At 34.7% G+C, this 26,138-nt stretch overlaps 2 protein-coding genes across 26 annotated transcripts in view; one reads left to right on the top strand and one right to left on the bottom strand.

The window, feature by feature from the left end:
• The window catches only part of LOC105491962 (SMC5-SMC6 complex localization factor 1), a 94,201-nt gene extending 73,547 nt beyond the window's left edge, over positions 1-20,654 (top strand). For 5 of the 9 annotated variants that reach the window (XM_071097845.1, XM_011758754.2, XM_011758751.2 and 2 more), the window contains 2 exons: positions 795-14,108; positions 20,384-20,654. In XM_071097845.1, the coding sequence (XP_070953946.1) occupies positions 795-1,276 (482 nt within the window). In that variant the 3' untranslated portion in view covers positions 1,277-14,108; positions 20,384-20,654. Of the gene's footprint in view, positions 1-794 lie in introns of all 9 variants that reach the window. The other 4 variants (XM_071097848.1, XM_071097847.1, XM_071097846.1 and 1 more) reach the window with 4 other exon arrangements.
• The window catches only part of LOC105491971 (multiple C2 and transmembrane domain containing 1), a 598,621-nt gene continuing 583,869 nt past the window's right edge, over positions 11,387-26,138 (bottom strand). For 16 of the 17 annotated variants that reach the window (XM_071097827.1, XM_071097830.1, XM_071097833.1 and 13 more), the window contains 4 exons: positions 20,573-20,682; positions 16,623-16,732; positions 14,322-14,419; positions 11,387-13,379 (listed from right to left, as the gene is read on the bottom strand). In XM_071097827.1, coding sequence (XP_070953928.1) covers positions 13,308-13,379; positions 14,322-14,419; positions 16,623-16,732; positions 20,573-20,682 — 390 coding nt within the window. In that variant the 3' untranslated portion in view covers positions 11,387-13,307. Of the gene's footprint in view, positions 13,380-14,321; positions 14,420-16,622; positions 16,733-20,572; positions 20,683-26,138 lie in introns of those variants that run through there. The other variant, XM_071097838.1, reaches the window with a different exon arrangement.

Here is a 26,138-nt window from a genome sequence, read left to right as displayed (position 1 = left end):
TGCTAGTACTAAAACCTTTATATCCCCTGTAACATTTTTATGGCCAAGTGCATAAATAATTATAAGACTTGACTGATGAAGACACAAAGTACTCCTATACTTTGCTATGTAACCAAATACTGAGTTATGTTTTGCCTCCTCCACATCATCCTTTAGTACCTAGGGGATAAACTCTATCTTTAGTACTTTCTGAGTAGGTAGTTAAATGAGTTTAACTTGTATAGATGGATAAGCTCTGAGTTTGATATAGAATTAATATGTAATTTGTGTGAATCAGTTACCTGTACTAAACATTGAACACAAGCAAGGGTAATATGAAAACTGTGTTCTCTATCTGTGCAAGGTTTTGCAGTCTTTGCACTGCTAGAATTGTTTATTAGCAATGAAAGGGGCACTACTTTTTCCCCTTGGTGATATTTTGAGATACCCCTGAGGCTCTTATACAGAATGTGTAAGATGAATACATTTTTAAAATTTCTTCTGGGAACACTGAAATTCTTAAGATGATAATTGATAAAGTTTTATAAAAGTTTTCTTTTTAATATTTGTAGTTGTATTATTTATTTAACTAAGGCACGCACGTTTGGGGAAACCTTATTAGGTAATTGACTAGAATGTTTTTAATGTACCTTTATTAGTCTATGTATCTAGCCAGTTAATTGTATCAACCTGAATTAATACAAAATATGATTGTAAAGAAAGCCCTGGATGCTTTGGGAGAAAAGAGAAAACAGCTGTTAAGCTGCCAAAATAGAAGTGTTTTACATGTAACATTTTGCATTTTCTTTTCACAGGCCCAGTGCTTTTACAACAGAGGAATGCTAAGGGAGAATTGCCCTTGGACTATGTGGTTTCACCTCAAATCAAAGAAGAACTGTTTGCTATTACAAAAGTAGAAGATACAGTGGAGAACTTTCATGCACAAGCAGAGAAACATTTTCATTACCAGCAACTTGAATTTGGCTCATTTTTACTTAGTAGGATGTTGCTAAATTTTTGTTCAATTTTTGATTTATCTTCAGAGTTCATTTTAGCTTCCAAAGGGTTAACTCATCTAAATGAACTGCTTATGGCTTGTAAAAGTCATAAAGAAACCACCAGTGTTCATACTGACTGGTTATTGGATCTTTATGCTAGAAATATAAAGACATTGCAGAAACTCCCACATATTCTTAAGGAACTGCCTGAGAATTTAAAAGTGTGTCCTGGAGTACACACTGAGGCCTTGATGGTAACATTGGAAATGATGTGTCGGTCAGTCACAGAGTTTTCATGATAATGCTAGAAAGGATGGATTGACTTTCTAAATCTGTTCCGTTTGCATTGGCACTTACTGTGGACTTCATAGCTTACTGACAGATAGTAATTTGATTTATTTATTGACAGACTTTGCAGCCTTGCTAAATTTTAAAAGCATTTTTTTAAAAACTTCTGCAAAACTCTAGTATGGGCTTCTGACTTTTTCCATGGTGTAGAATTTGACTCAAAAGTAAAATAATTTTGTTTTAGTATATTCTACTTTCATTAATCTTTAATTTTTTTGTTCTGAAAGTGATATATTGTATGTGTAAAATTAATTTAAATATTTTTTCAAATCAAAATGTAATGTCCTGTATTCTAGATGTTCTAGGTCTTAGAATCATGGCAAGGATATTCATACAAATGTGTACCTATAAACTTGTAGCTCCTGACTCTTATGGATGGATTTTGAGGAAAAAACAAGACTAAATAAAAAACATGTAGCTCCCTATTTTTTCTCTCTAGGTTGTTGGACTGAAATATGCATTTTAGCTTTGTGTGTTTCTAAAATAAACATTTCTAAAATTTACACTAATAATTAATATTCTTTTGGTTTTTAAATGCAGCAAATACGCGGAGTCTGACAGGTCAATTCTTTGATCTGTTTTATTTTAGCAATTCATATACAAAATGTATGTCGCTGCCCTATGTAACCAATATTCTGTACCTGAAAATATTCTGCTGCATAAGTTTATGAGTTTAATATAAAGATTATGAGTGGCATCTAAGTAATAGATTTGAGATTATTTAAGATCTTAATATATAATGTGAATTGACTGAGTAATAATGTTTTAATTTGCAGTTTTTCCTAATAGCAGTTTGTAGTAAAACTAAAAGAAAGGGTATAGATAATAACCACTTTTGAAATTGGAGTTTCTTCACTACTGGGAGTAAGTTACATTATGGTACAGGTGGAAAATAAACACTTCCATTTAGCTTTTATGTAACTCAAGTGATGACTTTACAGCAGTTAATCTGCTGAAGCAACACACTTCAGTTTTATTTTGCAAATAGATATTTTAACAAGATACAAATGCTCAGTATCATATTACTGGGTTTGTAATCTAAATTGAAAATTGCTACATCAGCATGAAATATTTTAAATAAGTAATTTTTCATACATACTCAAGAAATACTAGTTTCTATTTAGCCTTCAAATTTGGCATCATGCAAATCTCTTTATTATTAATCTGCCAAAGTATCAGAGAAAAAATTATATAGTGAAGACTAAGAAAAGTTTAAATACTTATAGAGAGTAAAGTGCTTCTCCAGATGATGAATAAGAATGTTTTTTATTCCAAGGAGTTCCTCTTTATAATGGTGTCTGGGATAGTGTTTTCTTGGTAAACTAATATAAACTTGTAAACATAGGCTTTGACATCATACACATTTTCAAATCCTTGTCTAGATCCTTAATAACTAAATTGCAAGGCAAATTCTTTTCTGAGCTTGGTTTTCCTACATGTCAAATAGAAATCACACCAGGTAGCTTTGTCATGATAGAATTGTTAGCCTATCACATCATATGACACTTAATAAATATCGTTTCCTTTCTAGTTCTTACCTCCTCTTTTGATTATAATGAGTCATTTAGACAAAAGACAAGATAGTAATTGTTTAAGTTGGTAGTAATTCTAAGGTAATTAAGTAATCAACATCATGAGTTAGGGTTTTATACTGTTAAGACAAAGTAGTTTTCCAAATTAGATGTTCATAAGATATATTTGTTTAGCTGCAATTAGCATTAATATTTCGTAATTGACTGTTCTGTCTGCCAACTTCTACAAGCAGTGATGACATGAAGTGTGAAACAGATGTCATTGAGGTCTCTGCCTGTAGGAAGTTTTACACTTCTTCGAAAGTCCAACATGGCAAACACAGGTTCCTGTGTTCTGTGCCCTAGCTAACATAATACCAGTATATGAGTTTGAATTTAAATTTTCAATAAAAGGCTTCATTTCCAAAATACTTTATTTTAGAAAACATAATAATAATTGCCTTGAATAATTGCCCAAATCTATCTTGGAGGTATAGGAAGAAGAAAGTCTCAGTAAGTATAATTCATAGTCGTAGTCATAGATTTTCAATTGCAGACTTTTCAAAGTTGCATATGAAGACAAGGTTGAGAAATGCTATTCTTCATTGTATTTTGCCAGATGTGATATCATAGTTCTATGCAATCATATTTTTAAAAATTTCTATAAGAGACCTTATTATAGTGTAAATAAAATTGGAGAGGAGATTTCTGAGCAGTTAAGATTCAGCTTTTCCCCATGCGGTGTTTACTGGCAGTTTCTTAAATTTCTTTGAAGTTAAGAGTTTTCTAGGTTGTTAATTTTTAATTTCACTTTGCAGATTAAAATCGTCCAAGTATATACATATTCTGTCATTTTACTCATTCCAAGATGACCAGAAAAACATTTATCCTCATAAAAGTCAAATGTGAAATTAATTCTTTTGAATTCAGCATTTCTTGAACACCTACTCTGAACCAGGTGGTGTGCTTGACAAGGGCTAACTACCAAAAAAGAGGAAAGGCCCACAGTCTAGGAAGGTAAATAAGGCTTAAGTATTGTGAATTTTATTTTCTTCTACATCTGGTAAAAAATTAATTTCAGTTTTGTAGGTTTCTGAAATTTTCAGTAATAATTGGTGTTCTGTTTTAGTTTATAAATGTGAATATTCAAGTGTCCAGTACTTCAATCCTTTGATGAGTATTATTTTAGCAATTTTATTTCAGCGTGGATAGGATGTAGGGTGTGCTTTTGCAGTCTTAGTGTTTTTAAGAAAGTACAAATGCATTAACACTAAGATACTGTATATAACCTGCAGAAAATATCTGCCATTTTTGTTTATGCTGTTATAGAAAGTTAAATGAATACCTTCACATGAAAAAAAAAATTGGTGAAATGTGCAATCCTTATGCCTTTATACACCTTTCCAGTTAAGCAGTGAACTTGATGAGAGCCTGTCACTGTTGCTCCTTAATCAGTAGGAAGGGGTCATCTTTGAGTGACATGAGGCACTCTTTCCCTGAGGCATTTATCAGGTAGCTTTCACGCCAATTGCACCTCCTGCTGACGTGGAGCTTGCAAAACTAGGAATGATAATTGTTTTTATAACAAATGTGGATTGAGTTAGAAAGGTCAGTGATAGCATTATTGGAATTAGGCTCTGCCTGGTGTTGTCAAAACAGGAGACATGGAATAGTTAACTGTTCCTTGTAAATCAAATTATGTTATCAGAAAATTCACCTTGTAGATAAAAATGAACTGTAGTTGGAGAATATACTTTGGTAGTTATTTGCTATGGTATATATTTTGAAATTATAGGCTATAAATTAATTAGATAAGGTTGAAGTGTTGTTTTACTTGGTTCTGAGCATACATTTTCAAGGTAATGCAAATCCTAGTCAAAGACCTTTTCAAAAGAAAACATTTTAACATCATTGATTATTAGATGTTTAAAAAGAGTTTGTCTTCTTAAATACTAATCTTACAGAACATCTCAAATATGTACAAGCTGTTCCTAATACTTTTTATATTTGAATTTATTAGTGTCTTTTTTTAGTGTAAGTGTATGGTTTTGATTATAAATACACTTAAACTATGTTTTTTAAAAAGCTTGAAATATAATCCTTAGTACTAGATACAAGTGACTTTATTTTTAGAATGTTATCCTTTTTGTTTTTCAAGAGACATATTGATAATCTCTCCCACCCCGTTTTTAAAACAGAAGTGTAATGAACTCTGTTCTGGGTTTTTAAACTACTTGTGGAATTAAAGATCAACAATGTTATGTCAGCAAATGACTATTTATTAAACAGTATTCCTAACAAAATATGTAGTATTGTTATATATGTAATATATAATATCATATTGCCTTTAACAAATATAGATCCCAAAAGCCCTTATTCAGGTATTTATAAATAGTTATTCCCAATTAGAATTAAAACATATACTTCCAAATTAGTGATTTTTATATCATGGCCCCAAATCTTTTTAGATATAGAACCCAGATTTTGGAACTCTAATCCTCTTCCTTGCCAAAGTATCTGAGTTGGGTCAAGCGATTATGGATGTTAAACATTAATAGAGAATGGCTTACTAGTTTGGGACACACAATTTCATTCTATCCAAGAGTGGAAGTTTAAACAAAAAAACAAAACAAAAGGTTTAGCACTTCCAGAAAGTAAGTTGCTCTGAACTGAAAATCTGGAATCCAGGTTTGAATTTATACCTATCATGCTGTTATTTTTCTTGATAGTAGATGAACTAAAATTACCACTGCTTCTCTATTCTGTCTCAAAGTGAAATAAATAGTAATACTGAAAAATCATTAATCTTAAAGTGTTGACAGATGAAAATAACTTAGTTTGTTGTCAGTGACTTCTCAATCTAAAGGTTAGGTCAACAATGTTTATGACATGACTCTTAATAAATTTTTCTAATGACCAGAATAGTTTGATTTATGATAGTGTTTTTATTTTTGTTTAAAGGAATATATATCTTTGTTACCTGGCTTCATCCTAAAGATGCATTTTTCTACTTTGCATTCTTTCCTTTTTACATTAGAGATAAAATTACAGAACAATAAGTAAAATCTGATAAAATTAAAATGTGTTTTTTCCATGAAATTTTCCATGAAAACTTAAAAGCAGAATTGTAAAGGTGAAAACTGGTCAAGGGGATGAGGGGAAAAATGGTTGAGTCAGTCTACTTAAAGGAATCCAAAGGGTAAAGATTTCTAGGTACTGTTTATTATATTGATGGAAGTTAGTGAAGGTATAAAATCAGACAAAAAGTATGTAGACTAATCTCAGAAATAAACTGGGTCTTTGAAAATTTTGAATAATATTTGATAAACTAAACCAAAGGTCCAGAGATTTGTTTTATAGAAGGTTCTTTTGGTTGAAATTCAATTTAATAAAAAATAAAGAATAATAAAATTCCAGTTCTAATGGTATCAGAAACAAGCTAGATTTTTTTTCACCGTTTTTTAAAAAACAGTTGACACATAATAATTGTACATGTTTATTAGGGTACAGTGTGATGCTTCAGTACATGTGTACATTGTATAATGATAAAATCATGGTAGTTAGCATGTCCTTTGTCTTAAATCTTTACGATTTCTTTGTGGTGATAACATTCAAGGCCCACTTTTGAAATTATCTTGAAATATAATACATTGTTATTATCTGTAGTCGCCCCACTATGTAATAGAACATCAGCACTTACTCTTCTTAGTTCATCTAACTTTGTATCCCTTGAGACCATCCTCTCCCCATCATTGCCTCCCCACCTTTTCCCTTCCCAGCCTCTGGTAACCGCCATTCTACTGTCTACTGCTATGAGATCAACTCTCCTAGATGCCACATATAAGTGAGATCACGTGGTATTTGTCTTCATGTGAGAAAAAGGCTGTTTCGAATAGTAATACTCAGTTCTTTCTCACAGGCAAATCTTGGCATCTCATTTCTTATTTTCCTGTCATTTCAGTTCTTTTACACCCCCCAAAATACTGTTAAGTTCATACTTAGCCATGTTACTGGAAGAAATGGACTCAGAGTTGAAAGCTACTTATTAAAAATGGTTGGACCGTCTACCTAAATACCATTTTTTACTAATACTAATATTTTTTAAATTGAAGCTAAATGTTATTAAAAATGATTTTCTCAGCCAGACATGGTAGCACATGCCTATAGTCCCAGCTGCTTGAGAGGCTGAGGCAGGATGATCACTTGAGCCCAGGAGTTCAAGGCCAACCTGAGCAACACAGCAAGACTCTCTTTTTTAAAAAAAGTAACATAAATATATTATCTAAATTATGTAAGGAAAAAGATTGTTAAGTAAAAAATTGCTTATAGTGATTGTCTTTATGTGGAAAAGTTTTGGATATTTCTTTTTCACTTCTCCAGATTTCTTTGTAATGATTTATATTTGTTTATAATACCAGTAACCAATTTATTTTGAAAGTAATGCTCCTGAATTAAGTAAGAATCAATCCTTGAAATTTTTCTGAAGTTGCCTTATTTAAACTGGCACTTACTGGATTTTTAAAAGGTAAACTACAGTTGTAATATACTATTTAAAGTTGGATATAATTAAAAGTATAATTAGTATTATCTAACACAGATCTCAAAAAATACACTATATATGTGCTCCTTTTTTGAAAGTAAATCTGACTTAACCACTTTACTGATACGCTTCTCTAGTCTTTGCTTTAAGACACTTCAAAATGGAGCCCCAAGTATGTTGAAGTGGGAACTGGGGGAACTTTACTCTTTTGTAGTACTCTTAAATTGCTAAAGATTAAACTTGCTCATGTGGATACCATGTGGAGTCATAACATGTAACATATCTTTACTTTCTGATTTTAGTATTTATGGGACCTGAAGAATTACTTGTTCTCTGGTGAGACTTTTCGGATTCGACACAAAAGCAGGGAGAAACTGGTAAGATTAAATGATAGCTACATTTATTCAAAGATTGTACCTTAAATGGCTTTGAAAGGATACTACTGTATTAGGAATTTTTTCTTCTATCATCAATCTGAAAAAATATCCACTTTATAACTTATTTGCAACATTAATACAGATACAACCCTCTGTCGAGAGAATTCTGAGAGTATCTTACCACAGCTCTCCGGAGCATACTGTTTTGCACCTCTTCTGTGAAGGCCAGCAGAATAGCTTCTTGTAAGGTACTCTTTTAAGTAGTACAACTCAGAACAATCTTTTTACAATTGTTCTGTATAAATATCCTGGATACTACATGGTAACTATAGTACCACCTGATAGTATCCATCTGTTTTTTGGGGGAAGATTTCTTACCTACGGGTCAGGGCTATTGTCACAGTCATGGGAGGGAAATCAAGTAAATATGCATTAAATGTACTATGTATCAAATACGTAGCATCACAGTGTGCAAGATTGGATGGTGAATACTTGGTACCCCAACCCATAAGTCAGAGTATTTTGTTCTTGCTTAAATTACCAAGTGCTGTATGTTTTGATTTTTAAGAAGTTTTTCTCTTCTGAAAATGAATGTTTTTAAAAGTGATGTCAAGCAATTTCACACAAATAATGAACATCACAATAATCTGTTTAAGAACTCCTTTGTCAGATACGTACAGTGTTTTCTGGATGGCTTCTCGTGTGCTTCAAAGACCCTCTTACTCTTTGCTATGTTCTCTGTTAATGGAAACTGAAGTTTGTAAGAGTTTTAGGCCAAACGTAAGAGGTAGGTATACCATTGTGTTTTTTTGCTCAGAAATTGTTAGCTACTTCCTCTGTTGTAAAACAAAGATGACAAAATTACATACTCCGCCTTGTATAATAGCAAATAGACACTTCTATCTTTGTAAAGTTTTTCTAAGAACTTATTAGTTCTTGACACTGATAAATTGTTTTCCATGGTTGCAGTGTTACAAGGTACACAGAGATTTTGACTTTTCATAATTACTACTCTAGAAAAGAATGTTTTGTGGGGCATATTGTTATAAGGTTTCAGTTCTCTGATAGCTTTATTAAAAAGGGTTCTTTGAGCTTGGGACAAATATTGTCATTTGCTTCCCCTCCTCTCTTTGCTGTGGTCCAGCTGTCTCTGTAACAATGCTCGACTATTCTCAGGTGTCTCCAATAATGCAAAAGACGAGTATGAGTAGTGAGGGCCAGGTGTGCTTTTTCTATGAATTTAGCATTTCCTCCAAACCTGTCAGCATTTGAACTCTGGCAAAATAAAATCCCTCAAATGGACTCAAGCCATTTTGAGCTTGTCTTTGACTAGAAAGTGAAACTGAACCTATATTATCATCTTTCTTCACTAGTGGGAGCACTAGTTCCACTCAGCCAGGCCTCAGGATCTCCTTAAATGTATTCCTCCAGAGAAAATAAGGTAGTTTTCAGGTTCACTCATTGGCTCAGGTTGGCCACTCCTTTTTTCTTTGGAAGGAATATTGAAGAATCTGTAGTAGGGGATAATTGCACTGCAATTGTAATTTTGCTACATACTGAAAAAACTTAGGCACGGCTACTTACCTAAACCATTTCCACTTTCCTTGAAAGAAATCTTTCTACCTAATATAGTAACACTTAATTGACTAAAGCAGAACAGCAGTGTATTTTACTTTTTTAAAAATGGAGTAATAAATTTTCAGTGACATTTGGAGGTACGGATAATCATATAAATTTAAAAACCTGTCTTTACAAAATTACTGCTTGTGCATGTAATAGAACACTTTTGTTTGGTTTTTTGTTTTTTGTTTTTTTAAAGCTTAGAATGTCAGGGAAGAGCCCAATAAATTGAAACTCATTCGAGATCATTTACAATATTTGATTGTTTTTATTTTTTGATTCTTAACCCAGATCCCTCCTTTGAAAAGCACAGAATCAAGTTCCAGCAAACCTTTCATGGTGCTCTTAGTTTCTACATTATGTGATTGCTTTGGACATTTGATAGTTTTTATTTGCATGCTATTCTTTTTTAATGAGATTTTTCAATAGTATTTCTCAAACTTTAGCCATTCAGCTGAAATAAATCTGATGTGACTGCCTCTATACAAATTGCCACTATATAAAAGAAACTGAGGTACCAGAGGGTAACATTTTCACCAAAAAAAAAGAAAAAAATAATGTTTTGTTTTCTTTCAGTTACACCAATCATCCCAGGAAAAAGAATTATAATTGAAAGGAATGACACTATTTTAAGAAAGAATTTACTGCATTATTTTCTATCTGGTTTAAATTCATACTTGACTGAGCAATTAGAAAAGGCCGATCCTAGATACCCTAATCAAACCAATGAATAGACATCTGTACACACACTCACACTAGTGTGTGAAATCACGCTATTCATTTAAAGCCCCAGGATTTAAGCAAGTATTAATTTAATAATACCTGAGATGTTTTTCAAGAAGTATAATGGTAGCTGTCTTGTATTTCTGGAGCAAAAAGGTATAACTGCCTTATACCTTTTTGTTCTTAATGCTAAGCCAACATTATAAAACACTTAGGCCCATTTAACAAGTTTATTCGCTGAAATTACTGCCTTTGAATAACATTAATACAAATGTTGACTACTTTCAGCATAGGAGACCTTATATATGAGATGAAAGTGGAAAAAAATCTCCTGTGGTCCCTAGATAAGAGTTTACTTCTGAGTTTTTCTTAACTTGTAAATACAGATTAAAAATTTTATAAAAGATAATTTTTAGAAATGTATCAATTAAATTTGGCTCTCACTGTACTTCAACTCCAGATTTGATTTTAATATACAATCATTGCTTTGACCATTGCCTATAACAGGGTCATACAGTTGGTATTCAATATATCACAGAGTCCTTTAAAGAATCTCCCAACTCAGATTATCCTAGTGCATATAGAATGTTAAAAAATTGGAATTCCTACAGAACCTATATCAATCAGTTTGAGTCTGGAACAGTACCAGAATGAATGAGAAGTATTATTATGTTATTTTTGATAAGTGGGGAAAAAATTAAAAAGCACAAATATGCATTTATGAATTATCACCACTAATGGCAGTAATAGTTTAGAATATGAATAATGACTCAGTGAATTTACTAAAAGATACTAAAGGAATATAATAGTTCACAACATCTACAATGTTAGCAGTCCAAGTAGATATTAGAGTGACATTCAGTCTCGTCAGATAACTTGAAATAGTTACATCACAAATCTCTCAAAATGAAGGCAAGTCAGGCAGCTCTCAAGACAGAATTGTACCTTATGTGAGAAGGGGAAATAAATAGTTAAGATTTTAACTATACATATTCTGTTTTCAGCCTGTGAATGTAGTAGTTTCTAAAAGCAATGAAGATTTCCCTGAATATCACTTTTGTGCCTCAAGCTAGTTCTTATTCCTCTAATTTCATTGGATGCTCACCCCTCCAGAGGTATTTTTATATAAGAGTCAGATAAGAGTCAGAGTTTCAGGAAGAAGCCTTGTTTGTTTAAACCAAATCTGTATTTCTCCAAGTGAAATATAATTTTTAAAAATATGCACACAATCCCTCATCAATCTCTGAACCACCGGAAAAAAAAAAAAAAAAAGTGCTGATTATACATGGGAAAGATTATTGTCTTTTGTATTTAATGCAGTGAATGTGTAGTCAACATTACCATTGAACTAAACATCTGAAATTTGATACAGTGAAACAAACAAATTAGTCATCTGTTAATGGTTACTATCCACTAGATACATCTGAGGTTGTAGAATATCAGGCTTATAGACATTTGAGTACACATTGTCAGCACAGAACATAAAAGTCTCACATAAGGTATAATTGAACAGTTATCTCATCAATAAACTTTGTGTAGTAACACCATGTTCATGGAACATTATGTTTTTAGCAACAAACAGTGATGGTATGCGGGCTGAAGCATGTCATTTTAAACATGATACATTAAATAAAGCATGTTGAGGTCAAAGCCTTTCTGTAGAAAGGGAATTTAATTGACATTCAAGCATAGTATATAAACAGATCAAAATAGTTCTATTATAAGAAATAGTATTTAACAACTTATCTCTAAAATAAAAATACTTTAAAAATCAGCTTCAATGAGATTACACTTATTGTTAAAGAATCTTCCTTTAGAGTGAAATATACATTCTTTTAGCTTTTCTATAATTTTTCCAGTATAACCCTCACTTTTACCCCATCCAAGTTTATTATTATTAAAGTAGTGCAAAGCATTGTCTGCTGCAATTTCAACTGAGTGTAATCCCCTACCAAGTCAGGGAAGTAATACATTCTCAACCAACCAAGTTATTTTTTTTCCACAGTTATGCTCCCTTAGTATACCAGGGAGTGAGATACAAAAACTACTTTAAGAGTCTTGGGAATGCAATTTTTAAGTATAGATTCTATGATAATAGTGAAACATTGATAAAGGCAACCACCACCCCCAAGCAGTTTATTTTACAAAACAGGTTTTCATGCATAATCAAGAATGATTTTTTTTAATAAATGAATGTAGTGAAGCACTGGCATATCACTTAGCACACTGAATTCTCTACATTAAAATTCACACTAATAACAAAATCATAGTATGAATTAAAGCATTTCAGTAATCTAATGAGAAAGCAGATTTTTTTTTTTTCTGAGAGCACTTGAGTATTAAAATATTTTTAGATGCACAGATACAATCTGACACCAAAAGCGATATGGATGTAGTTTGCTAGTATTTTTGATAACTGTACTTACTGGGTTGCTAATTTGCTAACTATGTATAAATTAAAGTAGTGGTAGGTATAAAAATTCAGATAGGCAATCGTTTATAAACTGGCAGTATTTATGTTGTGTAGTCCTGTAGAGATTTTAAGGTTTTAGATGGAATGATTGAAATTCTATAAAGAAAACTTTCTAACCTTCTGAGTATTGATTCTCTTGAGGGAGTGAATGTACCTTCACTTATTAGCTTAAAATCAGCCTAGTCATACCTAAGTAATTTGCACAGGAGTGAATGTCGGGATCTAAAGCCAGAATATATGTTAAATTGAAATGCATCCATTCCATTATTTAGGCTTTGGTATTTCCCTCCCTTTTGAAATGTATAAAACATAGAAAACTGTAATGGATTACTTTTTAGATAAAAAAGTCACATTAAAAAAAAAACGTTAAAATCAAATTGACATTTATAATTGATGTAGATTTAATCAGAGCACAGGTGAGTAATCCACTTGTAATTAGATAAGGATATATCTTCCAATGTTATCATTCTTATATTTGTTCTTTCAGTGTGTTATATTATTTTCCACAGCTAACAAGGCTTTCACACAGCAGTAGCAAAACCTTTATCAAGTTGAGTCTGTACAATAGAAGTATATTTTCAAAGACATATGCCTTTGTACACTATTTACAAATTCTCTCGATCATGATAAAAAGGCAAAATAAATAAAAATCTGAAAGAAAGGAAATGCTGCTCAGGCTGAGGGCTTTTTCTTTTATCTTCCCAAACAGATGCTGGTCTCCTCAGTGCTGGAAGCTGGCTAGCCAAGATTGTTTTTCTTTCTTTTATATGGGCTATGAGAAGGATCTGGTTTCAGTTCTTGGTATTGCACCTGTTTAAACAGAGTTCAGAGGAAGACTGGTCAGGTGGCCACTTTCTGGCAAAGAAAGGAAAAGCAAAGGAATGAGAGACTGTGCTGGGGGGAAGAAAGTGCTCATTCTAGAAGCTGTATGGGATCTGCAGCTGAGATGCAGAAAGCAGTAGAGTGACAGAGCAAGAATAAGGGAAATCCTGTTGGAAACTACATGGAGCCCTGATGTGAACTTTAGTAATGGTCGTCACTGTCTGTAACACATTACATTAAAAGCAAAACCATCTACATCGATTTTAAAGGGCTCGATAATGGTTTTTTACAGTTTATCGTGTATTTACAATTTATCATGTGTTTAACACAGTCTTAATCTCCATCCAGGCCACTGTCATGTCATAGCAAATGAAAAAGGTATCACTGTAACCCAGCTTCAGGATTTTAATTTAAAAACAAACAAACCTTCTTTTATTTTGAAAACAGCTGATGGTTAATGGGCATTAACCTCAAAGGATTAAAAGGATTTTTGAGATAAGCAGTCAGCTTTCTTCTCCTCACTGATCTCCAAAATATACTTCTTTAAAACTTACTTGTAATTCTTGCAAATTCTGGAAAGATTTTTTTTCTTAAATGTCCACTGGCATATTTTGCTTTCATCATCTAATATTCCTGTTTCCTCCCCTCAGGTCATACACCCCGTCACAAACTCCAGCTGAACTAACTTGGACAGGAGGATCTTCCCTAACAGCTCTGGTAGGTTCTTTATGCAGCTGCTCTTTCTCCCGTTGTCTAAGTTCTTCTTGGATGACACCCCAAGTAGGCTAAATTTCTGACTGGTAAAATCTGCTACACAGGCTTTATTAATTTTACTCAGCTCTTCTAAAGCCTTTGAAATAAGAAGGATATAAAAGCTAAAACCCAGTACCACACTACATTAAAATAGCAGTAATAACGAAACCTACATACCACTTGTACATCTGAAGGGACTCTGGAAAGGAAGTCAAGTAGTTCATTGTTATCAATTGCATATGGACTCCGAAGCTTTTTTGTAAATTTATTGATGCCTGAAACAAAGTTGGAGTTAAACAAAGCACATTTTTGTCAAAAGTGTTGTAGTAATTTGAAGATCTAATTTGTATGCCAATGACTCAGTGAACCAGTACACCCAATTTTTTCCCTCTCCTTTTTTTTCTCCTTCATTTCTTCCTCCTTCCCAGCTCAGCTGCTGCTTTTTCACTTTGTACTTCAGTAGCTTCTTCCAAGCAGGAAAGGCTTTCTATGTGGGAAATAAAGGAGGTGCCCTGGGGGTAATTAGCAATATCTGGCTTTTTTCCCCCTCTGTGTTACAGTCTACTTAGAAGCCTTGCTTGAGTGTTTCATTTATGATGAAACTTGCTTCCCTACTTTTTGGGTTAAGATTGTTAAGGCAAGATGTCTAACTTATTTGGTTTCCCCTTTTCCAAAAGATGCACCTTTTTGGAGGTGGGGGTGTGTGCTGCTGTTTTGCCAGCTAAATGTTTAGAAGACACATGATGTTTATTTTTTTCAAACCTGAAATGAAAAGGTTTGCCCCCAACTTTGTAAAAAAAATAAACACGTTTACATGAAATCAACAAATTGGTAAAAACTGAGCCATAAACTAGAGCATCCTGCCTCCTCTTCAGGGAGTTCATGCAGAATAAACTTCTGGAATCTTGATTTTGGTCCGTCTCCTCACGTAAGACCTATGTCTTAAATTTCTGGCTAATATTTCAGCAATCACCTACCACTAAAGGAATACTGTTCTTGTTTTATTTTGTTTGATGAAACAAGAGGCCCAAACACATTCTGCAAAATTACTTTTAAGACAGCTAGTCAGTGAGGGCACTGCAGGTTACACAGCTAGATGTCTGCCCTGGGCTCCAGTTTCTGCGAACCTGGGAGAACAGGGCATTCACCACCACCTGCTGCAACAGAGATGACTCCCCAAGCCAAGGCAAGGTAGATTCGAGTTAATAAACCGCCACACATGATATTCTACCCTAATTTTTTCTGTAAAGCAGCATCTAACGGGGAAAAAAAAAAGATGAACATACAATAGGAAGCAAGAACGTAGTAGAAATTATTGTTCCCTTATATAATGAAAGTGCTGGCTAAATTGAATTTCTTTGAATTATAGAAATTAGGAAAGGAAAAAATAATTACCATTTCCCCCACCTCTCACCCAGACTGTAAGGGTAATTATAGTGATAATAAGGGGTAAGAGGGCTTCCTCAATATATGGCAAGTTGGGCCAAAAAGACTATTACTGGAAATAGTAATCTTCAAAAGTTGAGGGCTTGGAGTCATCAGACTTGAACTCACTTTATTCCAATATATTTCTTCAAAAGCCTTAAAAAGAAAAGAATTTTGCTTTCAGTGTAAGCACATGCTTTCCGAAGCTGAGACTCATTTTGGTTCTTTGCATTTTGTATTTGATTTGTTTTAGCAATCTTAGGTGTATGCGTAAGCGGGTGAGGGGTAAGTAGAGAATTCTTCTACCCAGTCTTGTTTATATATTATTAATGTTATAGTAGATCCTAGAGACTGAAAATTGTTTTCCAAACCAAGAATTTTGTCAGGAAAGAAAACAAAAAAGAAGAATGCTGCAACTGACAGTCTCCTAAATGAAGCCCAGGTGCATAAGAATCGTTGGCATGCAGCATAGTTGCATTAAAAATTAGGACTGAAAAAAACCACCTTTAACGTAGGTCTTCATAGAAACATTCTTGTTTAGTACACATAAAAGGATCTTTTTGTTCCTAAGGAACCTGCAAGTACCGAGGACCCTTTTCCCGAATGCTAAAGGTGACCTCTTAAACAGGCAGCCATGTATAGTACCATGTTTACATATACTTCCATAAGATAAAATACAACAGCAAGAAAAGCATATTTTCCTAAATGCACCATATGGATTGAAAGGATTGAAATGCCTCTGTTTGTATATCAATGGTGAAAATAAATCAGAGGGATATCTAGATAAAGCTACACTTTGATATATGAAGAATCTGCACAGCTAACATGTTTATAGTATGATGAAGCCTAGTGTGCCAGATAAGAAAAATACATTTTGCAGGTAGACCTAAATCTTTATACTGTTGTGATTTTTAACTGACCTGTCTCCTTTCATCATGGAGTAGCTTCATGACCATAAATACAGGGAACCGCTGACAGTATAACTCATCTCTTAAACATAGTTTGTTCCTAGCAGCTAAGACAGTTTAGAGGAGTGGGGGAGGCTTTACTTACCCCAGACAAGGACAATGTATCTCAGCGGAATGCAGTACAGGATGACTGTGAACACACAGAGGGCTACAATGGCCAGCCAGCTTAAGAATGGGACGGTCCAGTTGAAAGTGCTGAATGGAAAATTAACACATAAGCAATCTGAGTACTTCATACTTTTTTCAAATACTAAAATACATAATGATTCTTACTTGGGACCTAGTTAGTCTGCATTTCTCTCTGGAATAGATTCCAGTTGTAATAGGTTATCAGAGGACCCAGGCTAGCCATAATCTGCTCAGTTGCATGAAGACAGGGCCCAGGTAAACAGTCTTGCTGCCAACTCCTCCAGATTGTTCCAGGTGACTTCAGAGTCTAAAGCCATTGTGCTACTTGGGTGACTCCCCACATGAAAGAAGATCTTTATTTTTCTACTGCTAAGACTAGTACCCATCCTTGTTTTCTCTGGCTTTTCAGAGGGGAATGCCTCTGGACCCACCATTCTTCCTTCTATCAACTCTCGGTATTCCCCACATTGGGAATAAAATGTTGCCAGCAACTCTTGGTAGATGTAAATCTTACATGGTTGTGTAAAAAAATCCTCTGAATGTTAGAATTCCTTAGAGGAATACTCACTTGTCCTACCTCAGCTATATTTCAAATAGAACTGGAAATCAGGAAAGAGGAATAGAACAGTTAGCCTTGCAAAACTTCACTTCTTATCATTGCCCTTCTTCCCAGAAATACATATATAATTAATAAAATCAGCATTGCTTACTATTATCTCTCATGTACTTCTTGTAAAGGACAGCATTCTGGCAGAAGTAATTGGTAACATAGACAGCTGGGTCAGAGAAGGCTGCAAGACTCAGTATTGACAAGACATGATAACAAATGGAAATGAGACCAATGAACAGAAGAAGTTACAAAAAAAAAAAAGTACTGAGGAGATAGGAAGGAATTTACTGAGACAAAAAGAAAAATGAAGACAAAGGCAAAAACTATGATGTAAAAATGTTTTTAAAAGAGTAGAAAAATCAAGGAAATGGAACATGGGAAGATTATAATCACTTAAGGCTTTTTGGTGGAAGCCAGTCTGGTACTTCTTAAGAGTGTGCCAAAATTATAAAGAAAATAGAAACACTGTGTAGATCCTCCAGGGTTGGGCATATAAATATATCACCATTTACAGGCATACCATTGCATTCTTTGAAATTTCTCCTAAGTGTTCATCCACTAAAGGGGAACTAACATATCATGTCGTCTGACCCTTTAGCATGAGAGCCAAGAAGTTAGCCAATCTGTATTCAAAGCCTAGATTCTGTTATGTGGATTTAGCTGAGTCAAAACCCTTTCCCCATTTATAAAATGGGGATAGTTTATTCTGTCAAGGAAGACGGGTTGTGGTGGTAACATGCTTATGTGAATCAAGGTGAAATTATCAGAACTAATCAACTCAAGGAATCTCATTTATGGCACTATTTTCTTACGAGACAGTGAGAAGGCCCCTAAGACACTTCAGCAAAACATATTGTTCATGTAGATAAATGTTAGTGTTTTTTATTTCTTCTAATTTCCTGGTATTGTATATTGTACTTACTTGAGGTGAGTTTATTTTCAGGGCAATTTTGACCCAATAAAGGACGATTGCTAAAAGATTTTCTTCCATACAATGCCTCAGCATAATACTTAGGAATTAGTTGTTCCTTAGCTTTGTAGCATGTAGCTTGCTTTTTGTCTCTCTCTAGGTCAAAATTGTTTCCTGAAATTCTTTTCTACTAAAAGAGCCAATGTTGGGTCAATCTGGTTATCCTATTTTCAGTAATCCTTGGGATCTGGCTTTTCTGTCTTTGTCTTCTTCCTCTTATGGTCAAGAGTGAGCATCTGTAACTCATCAGGTAAAGGATCATGCCTTCCCTTCCGATGGACACCTGTGCCTCCCTTGCTTCTGCTTGCTTGTGGAGAGAACAGAAGGCTAAGGGATCTGCTTGTTTTCATGTGGCTCAGCTTAGAGTCATCCATCACACAACTCCATGTGTGAGGGCACTGGCTCTTCACTCAGAAAACCTTCCTTCTGGGCAGCCCCACTGGAAGAATTCCCTGTGTTCTCCTTACTCCTATTGGAAGGATAAATGGCAAAGAATCTCCACCAGTGTAGCTGTTAGAAAAATAAAATAAAATAAAACTGCCCTTTTCTATTTCTACACTCTGCATTATGGAATCTAAATCTAGAATATGATCTTCCCCCAAAAGGGATGCAATTCAAGAAAGTTCTGGAATGATTATTTAGTAACAAGACATGGTAATTATAGAGCCCTTTCATTTTGTGCTTACAGATTGCTTCTGAATCTGCTTTCTGGATAGATGCTTTTAATTCCATGTGACCCCAGGAGAATTTCTCTTTTTTAGCATTCAAAAGATCATTTTGCGGGAGAGATGGCTCCTCCAAGACTCACTGGCTCCTGTGCCATCTTCCTGTACCTTAGCATAGGAAGTTCTGCAAAACCCAGGTTTCCCTAAGGCTGAACCACTGCCAAGATCTGGTGGTCATATCCCTCAGCCAGTCATGTTTTCCAGCCAAGCATCTGTTCTGAGGCCTTGTACCACCTAGAGTTACAAAGGAGCTTCTTCCTCTCAGGCGTTCACCGCCTGATCCATGGTATTTTGGTATAAATCAGATGTTTTTGTCGGGTATCAGCACACTGTGTACCCCAGATAAAAGACAACACTCAATGAGGAAATGCCCCAAATTCAGGGCTTCACATTGTTTCAGTGGATAGCGTGTAGAGGACAGGTAAACATTCTTGGAGATGAGAGGAAGAAGGAGAAAGAAAAGATACGGGAATGGTCTTCAGAAGGCCAAGACTGAATGTTTCCTAAAGGCACATCTGGGAGTGAGAGGGGGGCTGTGCTGTCTAATATAATGTAAGAAAGTGGAAACTCAGCACCTACACATGCGGAAGTATATTAAACAAAAAATTATACAAAATAAAATGCATTATCCCTTGCAACATGACAGGTACCAGATGAATGACTCACACCTTTAGTTTAAATAATTTACTCCTTTCAAATTCTGTGTATGCCCAAGGATTCAGATCTGTAGAAAACTTTTGGTTATGAATAACAAACAATGAATAGATACATTAAACTAAGAAAATAAAGGTTTCTCCAGAATTTGGCACCCCTTCTTGAATAGACCATTAGCAATCATTATGTAGGCCAATTTTTACATAATTTAGAAGTATGAGGGTCTTAGTATATCTTTTAACTAATAATTGTTGTAAATACACTTTTTAAAAAAACATTGTTTTAGATAAAACATAAGTATATAAGATTAAGAATGTAAGTTTCTTAATTTTGCATTAGAGCTCAGTGAAGCTCTATTTCTTAATTTTAAAGTCAAGGAAAAGGAATGCTGTTTTTATAATTTTAAAAATTGTGTGTATTTTCTAAATGAAAGAGCATTAGTTTATTGATAATTATGGATCTCAGCTATTTAAATACAAACTTGAAAAAAATACTTTTGCAGGGTACCATAAATACAATTTTGAAAAAAATTTACTGTCACTTGATGAAAATATAACTAGACCAATAATAAAATGCAGGTGTATCTTAATTACCTGAAGTCCTCATTTAGCTTGGTTTATTTTTTTCCTATCACAATTTCATATTCCGTTTAAGAACAAAGTCTTTCACAGTGAAAAATGTGCTAAAATTTAGGACGGTGTTATTTCTTCAAAGCTACAAGTATGACTTCTTTCCAACCAATATGTTCTAAATTTCAGGAAGGAAATTGACAGAACTTTCATAAAGCCAAAGACTGGCAGAAATAAAGTAAATAATGATGAAACTGAGCAATAGAGCACCCAGAAAGAGTGTCCCCTGCCAAAAAGAATGTGGCATTTCACCCTTCGAGAAACAAATGGACACCCTGTCCCACAGAAGACCGGGGCTCACATGTCACCGTCACTCACTTCTTTATCCTTTCGCCAAAGGAAGCCACTTCATCTAGGATGTTCTGGACACTGACACAAACCTCCTGGATGGCATAGATTTTATTTATAAATCCCTTTTTTTCACTGTCCTAAAATGCAATAAAAAAGAAATTCTGTATGAGTAAAGGTATTCTTCATTGCTTGAATTACTTCTGTTGTCCCTGTCTTGCATTTTTAAACTTAACTTCATTTTTGTGTGTATATAAATGGATAATTGGAACCCATGAAAATACCAGGATTTTAAGGAACATGAGGAGAAAGGGGACCCAGCGTCATGGATTTGTACTTATAAAGATAGCTGCAAAGCAAGAGCCTTGGGTTCCTTTGCTCTTGCTCTGATGAGCAGAACATACATTTGGGGGAGGAAGGTATAAGAGAGAGGGGAGGTCCCAGAATTACCAAACCCGGATTCTACAGTGCTTCTGGATTCACCGAGACATACCTTAGCGGACCCAGTTTCTTGACCCCACCGCCCATAAACCTAACTTTTGTTGTGGCTCTAGATATTTCAGCAGCAGAGAATGCTGGATGCACTTGAGATTTGTGAGCAATGAAAACTGAAAAAAAAAAAAAAAAAAAAAAAACAAACCACCAAAACCCGGAATCTACGATGTGGATACTACTTAGATCATATACAAACTAAGCCTGACCTCCTTCTTAAAAATAATAGTCATATATTTTATACAGTAGTATATGCTGTATTAGGTTCTAACTAAACATTTTTTCCCCTTTTTGGTGCTTAGTTCATTTTAAAACACTGAATTTAAGCAAAGCTGGTGTGCTCCAGGTCACGGATGGGCAGAGATTGAGCATTAAATTTAAGCACCTAGAGAGTGGAGTGACCTTAGGAGAAATGTGCATATTTTGCAATTTTAGACTCAAAGGAAGAAACAGTGGTGGCCTTTCACAATTGAAAATTCTGCTTAGTAGCCTGGCATCACAGGCACTTGCCTAGGCTGTTTGGTGGAGACCATCCAACCCTGATTCTATGACTCCATTCCTCCATGCCAGCTTGAATATCTATGGAAATGTAGATCCAATTTCATTACTTTAACTTCTTTTGAACACTTGCACACTATGCCAGAACACTTGAGACCTCATGTGGCAGTCAGTGCTTGCTGAAAGCAGCCAGGAAGCTAGAATAATAATGTCATGTTGCACATTTACATACTGACTTTCATTTCAGAAGAGTCTAAAGCACTCTACACTGTGAACACTTGGCCAGGGCTGGCATCCCGCCACCTCAGAAACTGCAGGCAAGTGAATGACAGATGTGTGTGCCTCCTCCAAGGACAACAGGGTACACTGGGACCAAGGACATGGAGGCCAGTTTTATAACGATCTTTGGTATAGATACCAGTTACTTAGAGTCTTAATTTTAAATTTAATTCACATGGGAGAAATGTGTCTATTATTCATCTTGCTTATGCCAAAATGGATTGTCAATTAGGTAGACAAGACGCATAAAGCTTAAATAGTATTGGGAACAGTTAGCTACTCAGGGTTCCCTACTGTCTTCAGAAGTCACCATTCACTTGTCATGACAGACGTTGGTCCATCAATTTATCTTTCACACTCTCCAGTTAAAAAAAAAAAAAAAAAAAAAAAGTTAGTTTCACCTATACAATTGTGCACGTTAGAGTAAAATGAGTAACCAGTGGCTTTTTCCTGTTCCTTTCAAAACTAGAAAGTTGGTCTGCCCCAACTGTGTGTCCCTTAGTGTTCTCAAGCACCAGCTAAGTTCATTTATGTCTGTGAAGCAAAGTACTCATAAATATTTATCCACATACGGAGTAAGTCAAACTGGAGTTGAAGCATGCTGGTTGTACAATGGAAGTCCATTGAGAATGTCTTTCACCTCAAAATTATGTGAAAAAATATTTCACAGAAACAAAATATATGAAATACCTAGGTAAAACTTCAGCAGGAAATGTACAAAATATATAAAGTTTTTTTTTTCAGTTGAATATATAGGCTTAATGAAATTTCAAGCAAATCCTAATGTTTAGATTGGAGAAAACGGGGAGAACTTAATAGTGTTTTTAAAGTTTGTTGGACAAATAAATAGGTAACTAGCTAAGAAATTTTACAAAAGAGTAATCATGAGAAGGCATTCACTGTACCCGATATTTAATTAAAATGAGATATGGGCATCAAAAGACTGGTATATGATAAGGTGCCATGCACAAAGGAAATAAGTATTGTTACTGGGCATTTAACTGGGGAAAGTTATGTTAGATCCTACCTAAAATAGACATTCACATCTGAGATAGCCAAAATCTATCTTAATATCTGTCTCAAATAGCCCCCAATACATTCCATATTAATGTTAAGAAGTTTTTTTAAAAACAGTATCTACCATAATGAAGTTGGCTTCATCCCTGGGATGCAAGGCTGATTCAACGTACACAAATGAATAAATTCATCACATAAACAGAACTAAAAACAAAAACCACATGATTATCTCAATAGACGCGAAAAAGGCCTTCAATAAAATTCAACATCCCTTCAAGTTAAAAACTCAATAAACTAGGTATTGATGGAACATACCTCAAAATAATAAGGACCATTTATGACAAACCCACAGCCAATATCATACTGAATGGGCAAAAGCTGGAAGTATTCCCCTTGAAATCTGGCACAAGATAAGGATGCCCTCTCTCACCACTCCTACTCAACATAGTATTGGAAGTTCTGGTCAGGGCAATCAGGCAAGAGAGAAATGAAGGGTATTCACATAGGAACATAGGAAGTTAAACTGTCTGTTTGCAGATGACATGATCCTGTATCTAGAAAACCCTATTGTCTCAATCCTAAAGTTTCTTAAGCTGATAAGCAACTTCAGCAAAGTCTCAGGATATAAAAATCAATGTGCAAAATTGCTAGCATTCCTATACACCAACAGTAGACAAGTAGAGAGCCAAATCATGAATCAACTCCCATTCACAATTGCTACAAAGAGAATAAAATACCTAGGAATACAGCTAACAAGGGAAGGGAAGGACCTCTTCAAGGAGAACCACAAACCACTGCTCAAGGAAATCAGAGGACACAAACAAGTGGGAAAATATTTCATGCTCATGTATAGGAAGAATCATTATTGTGAAAATGGCCATGCTACCCAAAGTAATTTATAGATTCAATGCTATTCCCATCAAACTACCACTGACATTCTTCACAGAATTAGAAAAAAACTTCTTTAAAATTAATATGGAACCAAAAAAGAGCCCGTATAGCTAAGACAATCCTAAGCAAAAAGAACAAAGCTGGAGGCATCATGCTACCTGACTTCAAACTATATTACAAGGCTACAGTAACCAAAACAGCATGGTACTGGTACAAAAACAGACACATACAGCAACAGAATAGAAAAGAGATCTCAGAAATAAGACCGCACATCTACAACCATCTGATCTTTGACAAAGTTGACAAAAACAAGCAACGAGGAAAGGATTCCTTGTATAATTAACAGTGCTGGAAAAACTGGCTAGCCATATGCAGAAAACTGAAACTGGACCCCTTTCTTATACCTTATACAAAAATTAACTCAAGATGGACTAAAGACTTAGATGTAAAACACAACTATAAAAACCGTAGAAGAAAATCTAGACAATACCACGAGCATATGCACAGGCAAAGATTTCATGACAAAAACGTCTAAAGCAAACATTCTGCTTTGCAACCAACATTTTGGTTGCAGTGAAACCAAAGTAAAAATCAACAAATGGGATCTAATTAAACTAAAGACCTTCTGCATAGCAAAAGAAATCAGAGCAAACAGACAACTTACAGAATGGCAGAAAATTTTTTCAATCACTCTGACAAGGTCTAATATCCAGAATCTACAAGGAACTTAAATTTACAAGAAAAATCCATTAAAAAGTAGGCAAAGGACATGAACAGACACTTCACAAAAGAAGACTTACTATTATTTTCGACATGAAGTTTCTCTCTTGTTGCCCAGGCTGCAGTGCGATGGTGGGATCTCAGCTCACTGCAACCTCCACCTCCCAGGTTCAAGCGATTCTCCTGCCTCAGCCTCCCAAGTAGCTGGTATTACAGGCATGTGGCACCACACCTGGCTAATGTTTTGTATTTTTTAGTAGAGACAGGGTTTCACCATGTTTGCCAGGCTGGTCTCGAACTCCTGACCTCGGGTGATCCACCCACCTTGGCCTCCCAAAGTGCTGGGATTACAGGCGTGAGCCACTGTGCCCAGCCCAAAAGACATTTATGCAGTCAACAAACTTACGAAAAAAAGCTCAACATCAGTGATCATTAGAGAAATGAAAATCAAAACCACAATGAGATACCATATCGTGCCAGTCAGAATGGCTATTATTAAAAAGTCAAGAAACAACAGATGCTGGCGAGGCTATGGAGAAATAGGAATACTTTTACACTGTTGGTGGGACTGTAAACTAGTTCAACCATTGTAGAAGACAGTGTGGTGATTCCTCAAAGACCTAGAACCAGAAATACCATTTGACCCAGCAATCCCATTACTGGGTATATACCCAAAGGAATATACATTATTTTATTATAAAGATACATGCACATGTATTGCAGACTATTCACAAAAGCAAAGACATGGAATCAACCCAAATGCCCATCAGTGCTTAAGTGATAGACTGGATAAAGAAAATGTGATACATATATACCATGGGATACTATGCAGACATAAAAAGGAACTAGATCATGTCCTTTGCAGGTACATGGATGGAGTTGGAAGCCATTATCCTCAGCAAACTAATGCAGGAACAGAAAACCAAACACCACATGTTCTCACTTATAAGTGGGAGCTAAACAATGAGAACAGAGAGACAAAGAGAGGGGAACAGCAAACACTGGGATCTGCAGGTGGTGGTGGCGGTGGGGGGCAGTGATGTGGGGAGGGAGGGCATCAGGATAAATAGCTAATGCATACAAGGCTTAATACCTAGGTGATGGGTTGATAGGTGCAGCAAACCACCATGGCACATGTTTACCTATGTAACAAATCTGCATGTCCTGCACATGTGTCCTGGAACTTAAAATATAATTAAATTTTTTTTAAAAGTTAAAAGTAAAAATGAATTATGAAAAGACAATACAGGGAAGTTATTTACTGACCTTGGAATAGGAAAGAACTTTCTAAACGTACAAAAAGTAAAATAAATTACAAAGGAAAATAATTTATAGCAATGGTTACATAAAATTTAAAACATGTCAAAAGTCATAAATTTAAAAGGCTAAGTGAGAAAAAAAATCAACAAATGCTACAAATGATGGGATGATATTTCCAAAATAGTAAACATCTGAAAATGTTTTCATTGCATTTTTGTTTATAACAAAAAGAGTAATAGTATGTTGGATGAGATTAATTATGGCACATACAATTGATAGGTTATGAAATCAGAAAATATTTAGAGAAAATATATAATGACAACAAAAATGCTTATGATCTAATATATATAGTGTAATCCTAATTTATGTTTAAAATGTCTATGTTGGGGGGGAAAAAAAGGATGAAGGAGATGCATCAAAATATTCCAGTAATGGAAAT

The sequence above is a fragment of the Macaca nemestrina genome, chromosome 6 (assembly GCF_043159975.1).
Source record: "Macaca nemestrina isolate mMacNem1 chromosome 6, mMacNem.hap1, whole genome shotgun sequence".
Lineage (NCBI taxonomy): Eukaryota > Metazoa > Chordata > Mammalia > Primates > Cercopithecidae > Macaca > Macaca nemestrina.
The sequence above is the reverse complement of the archived record's forward strand: the minus strand, read 5'-3'. Positions and strand labels throughout refer to the sequence as shown.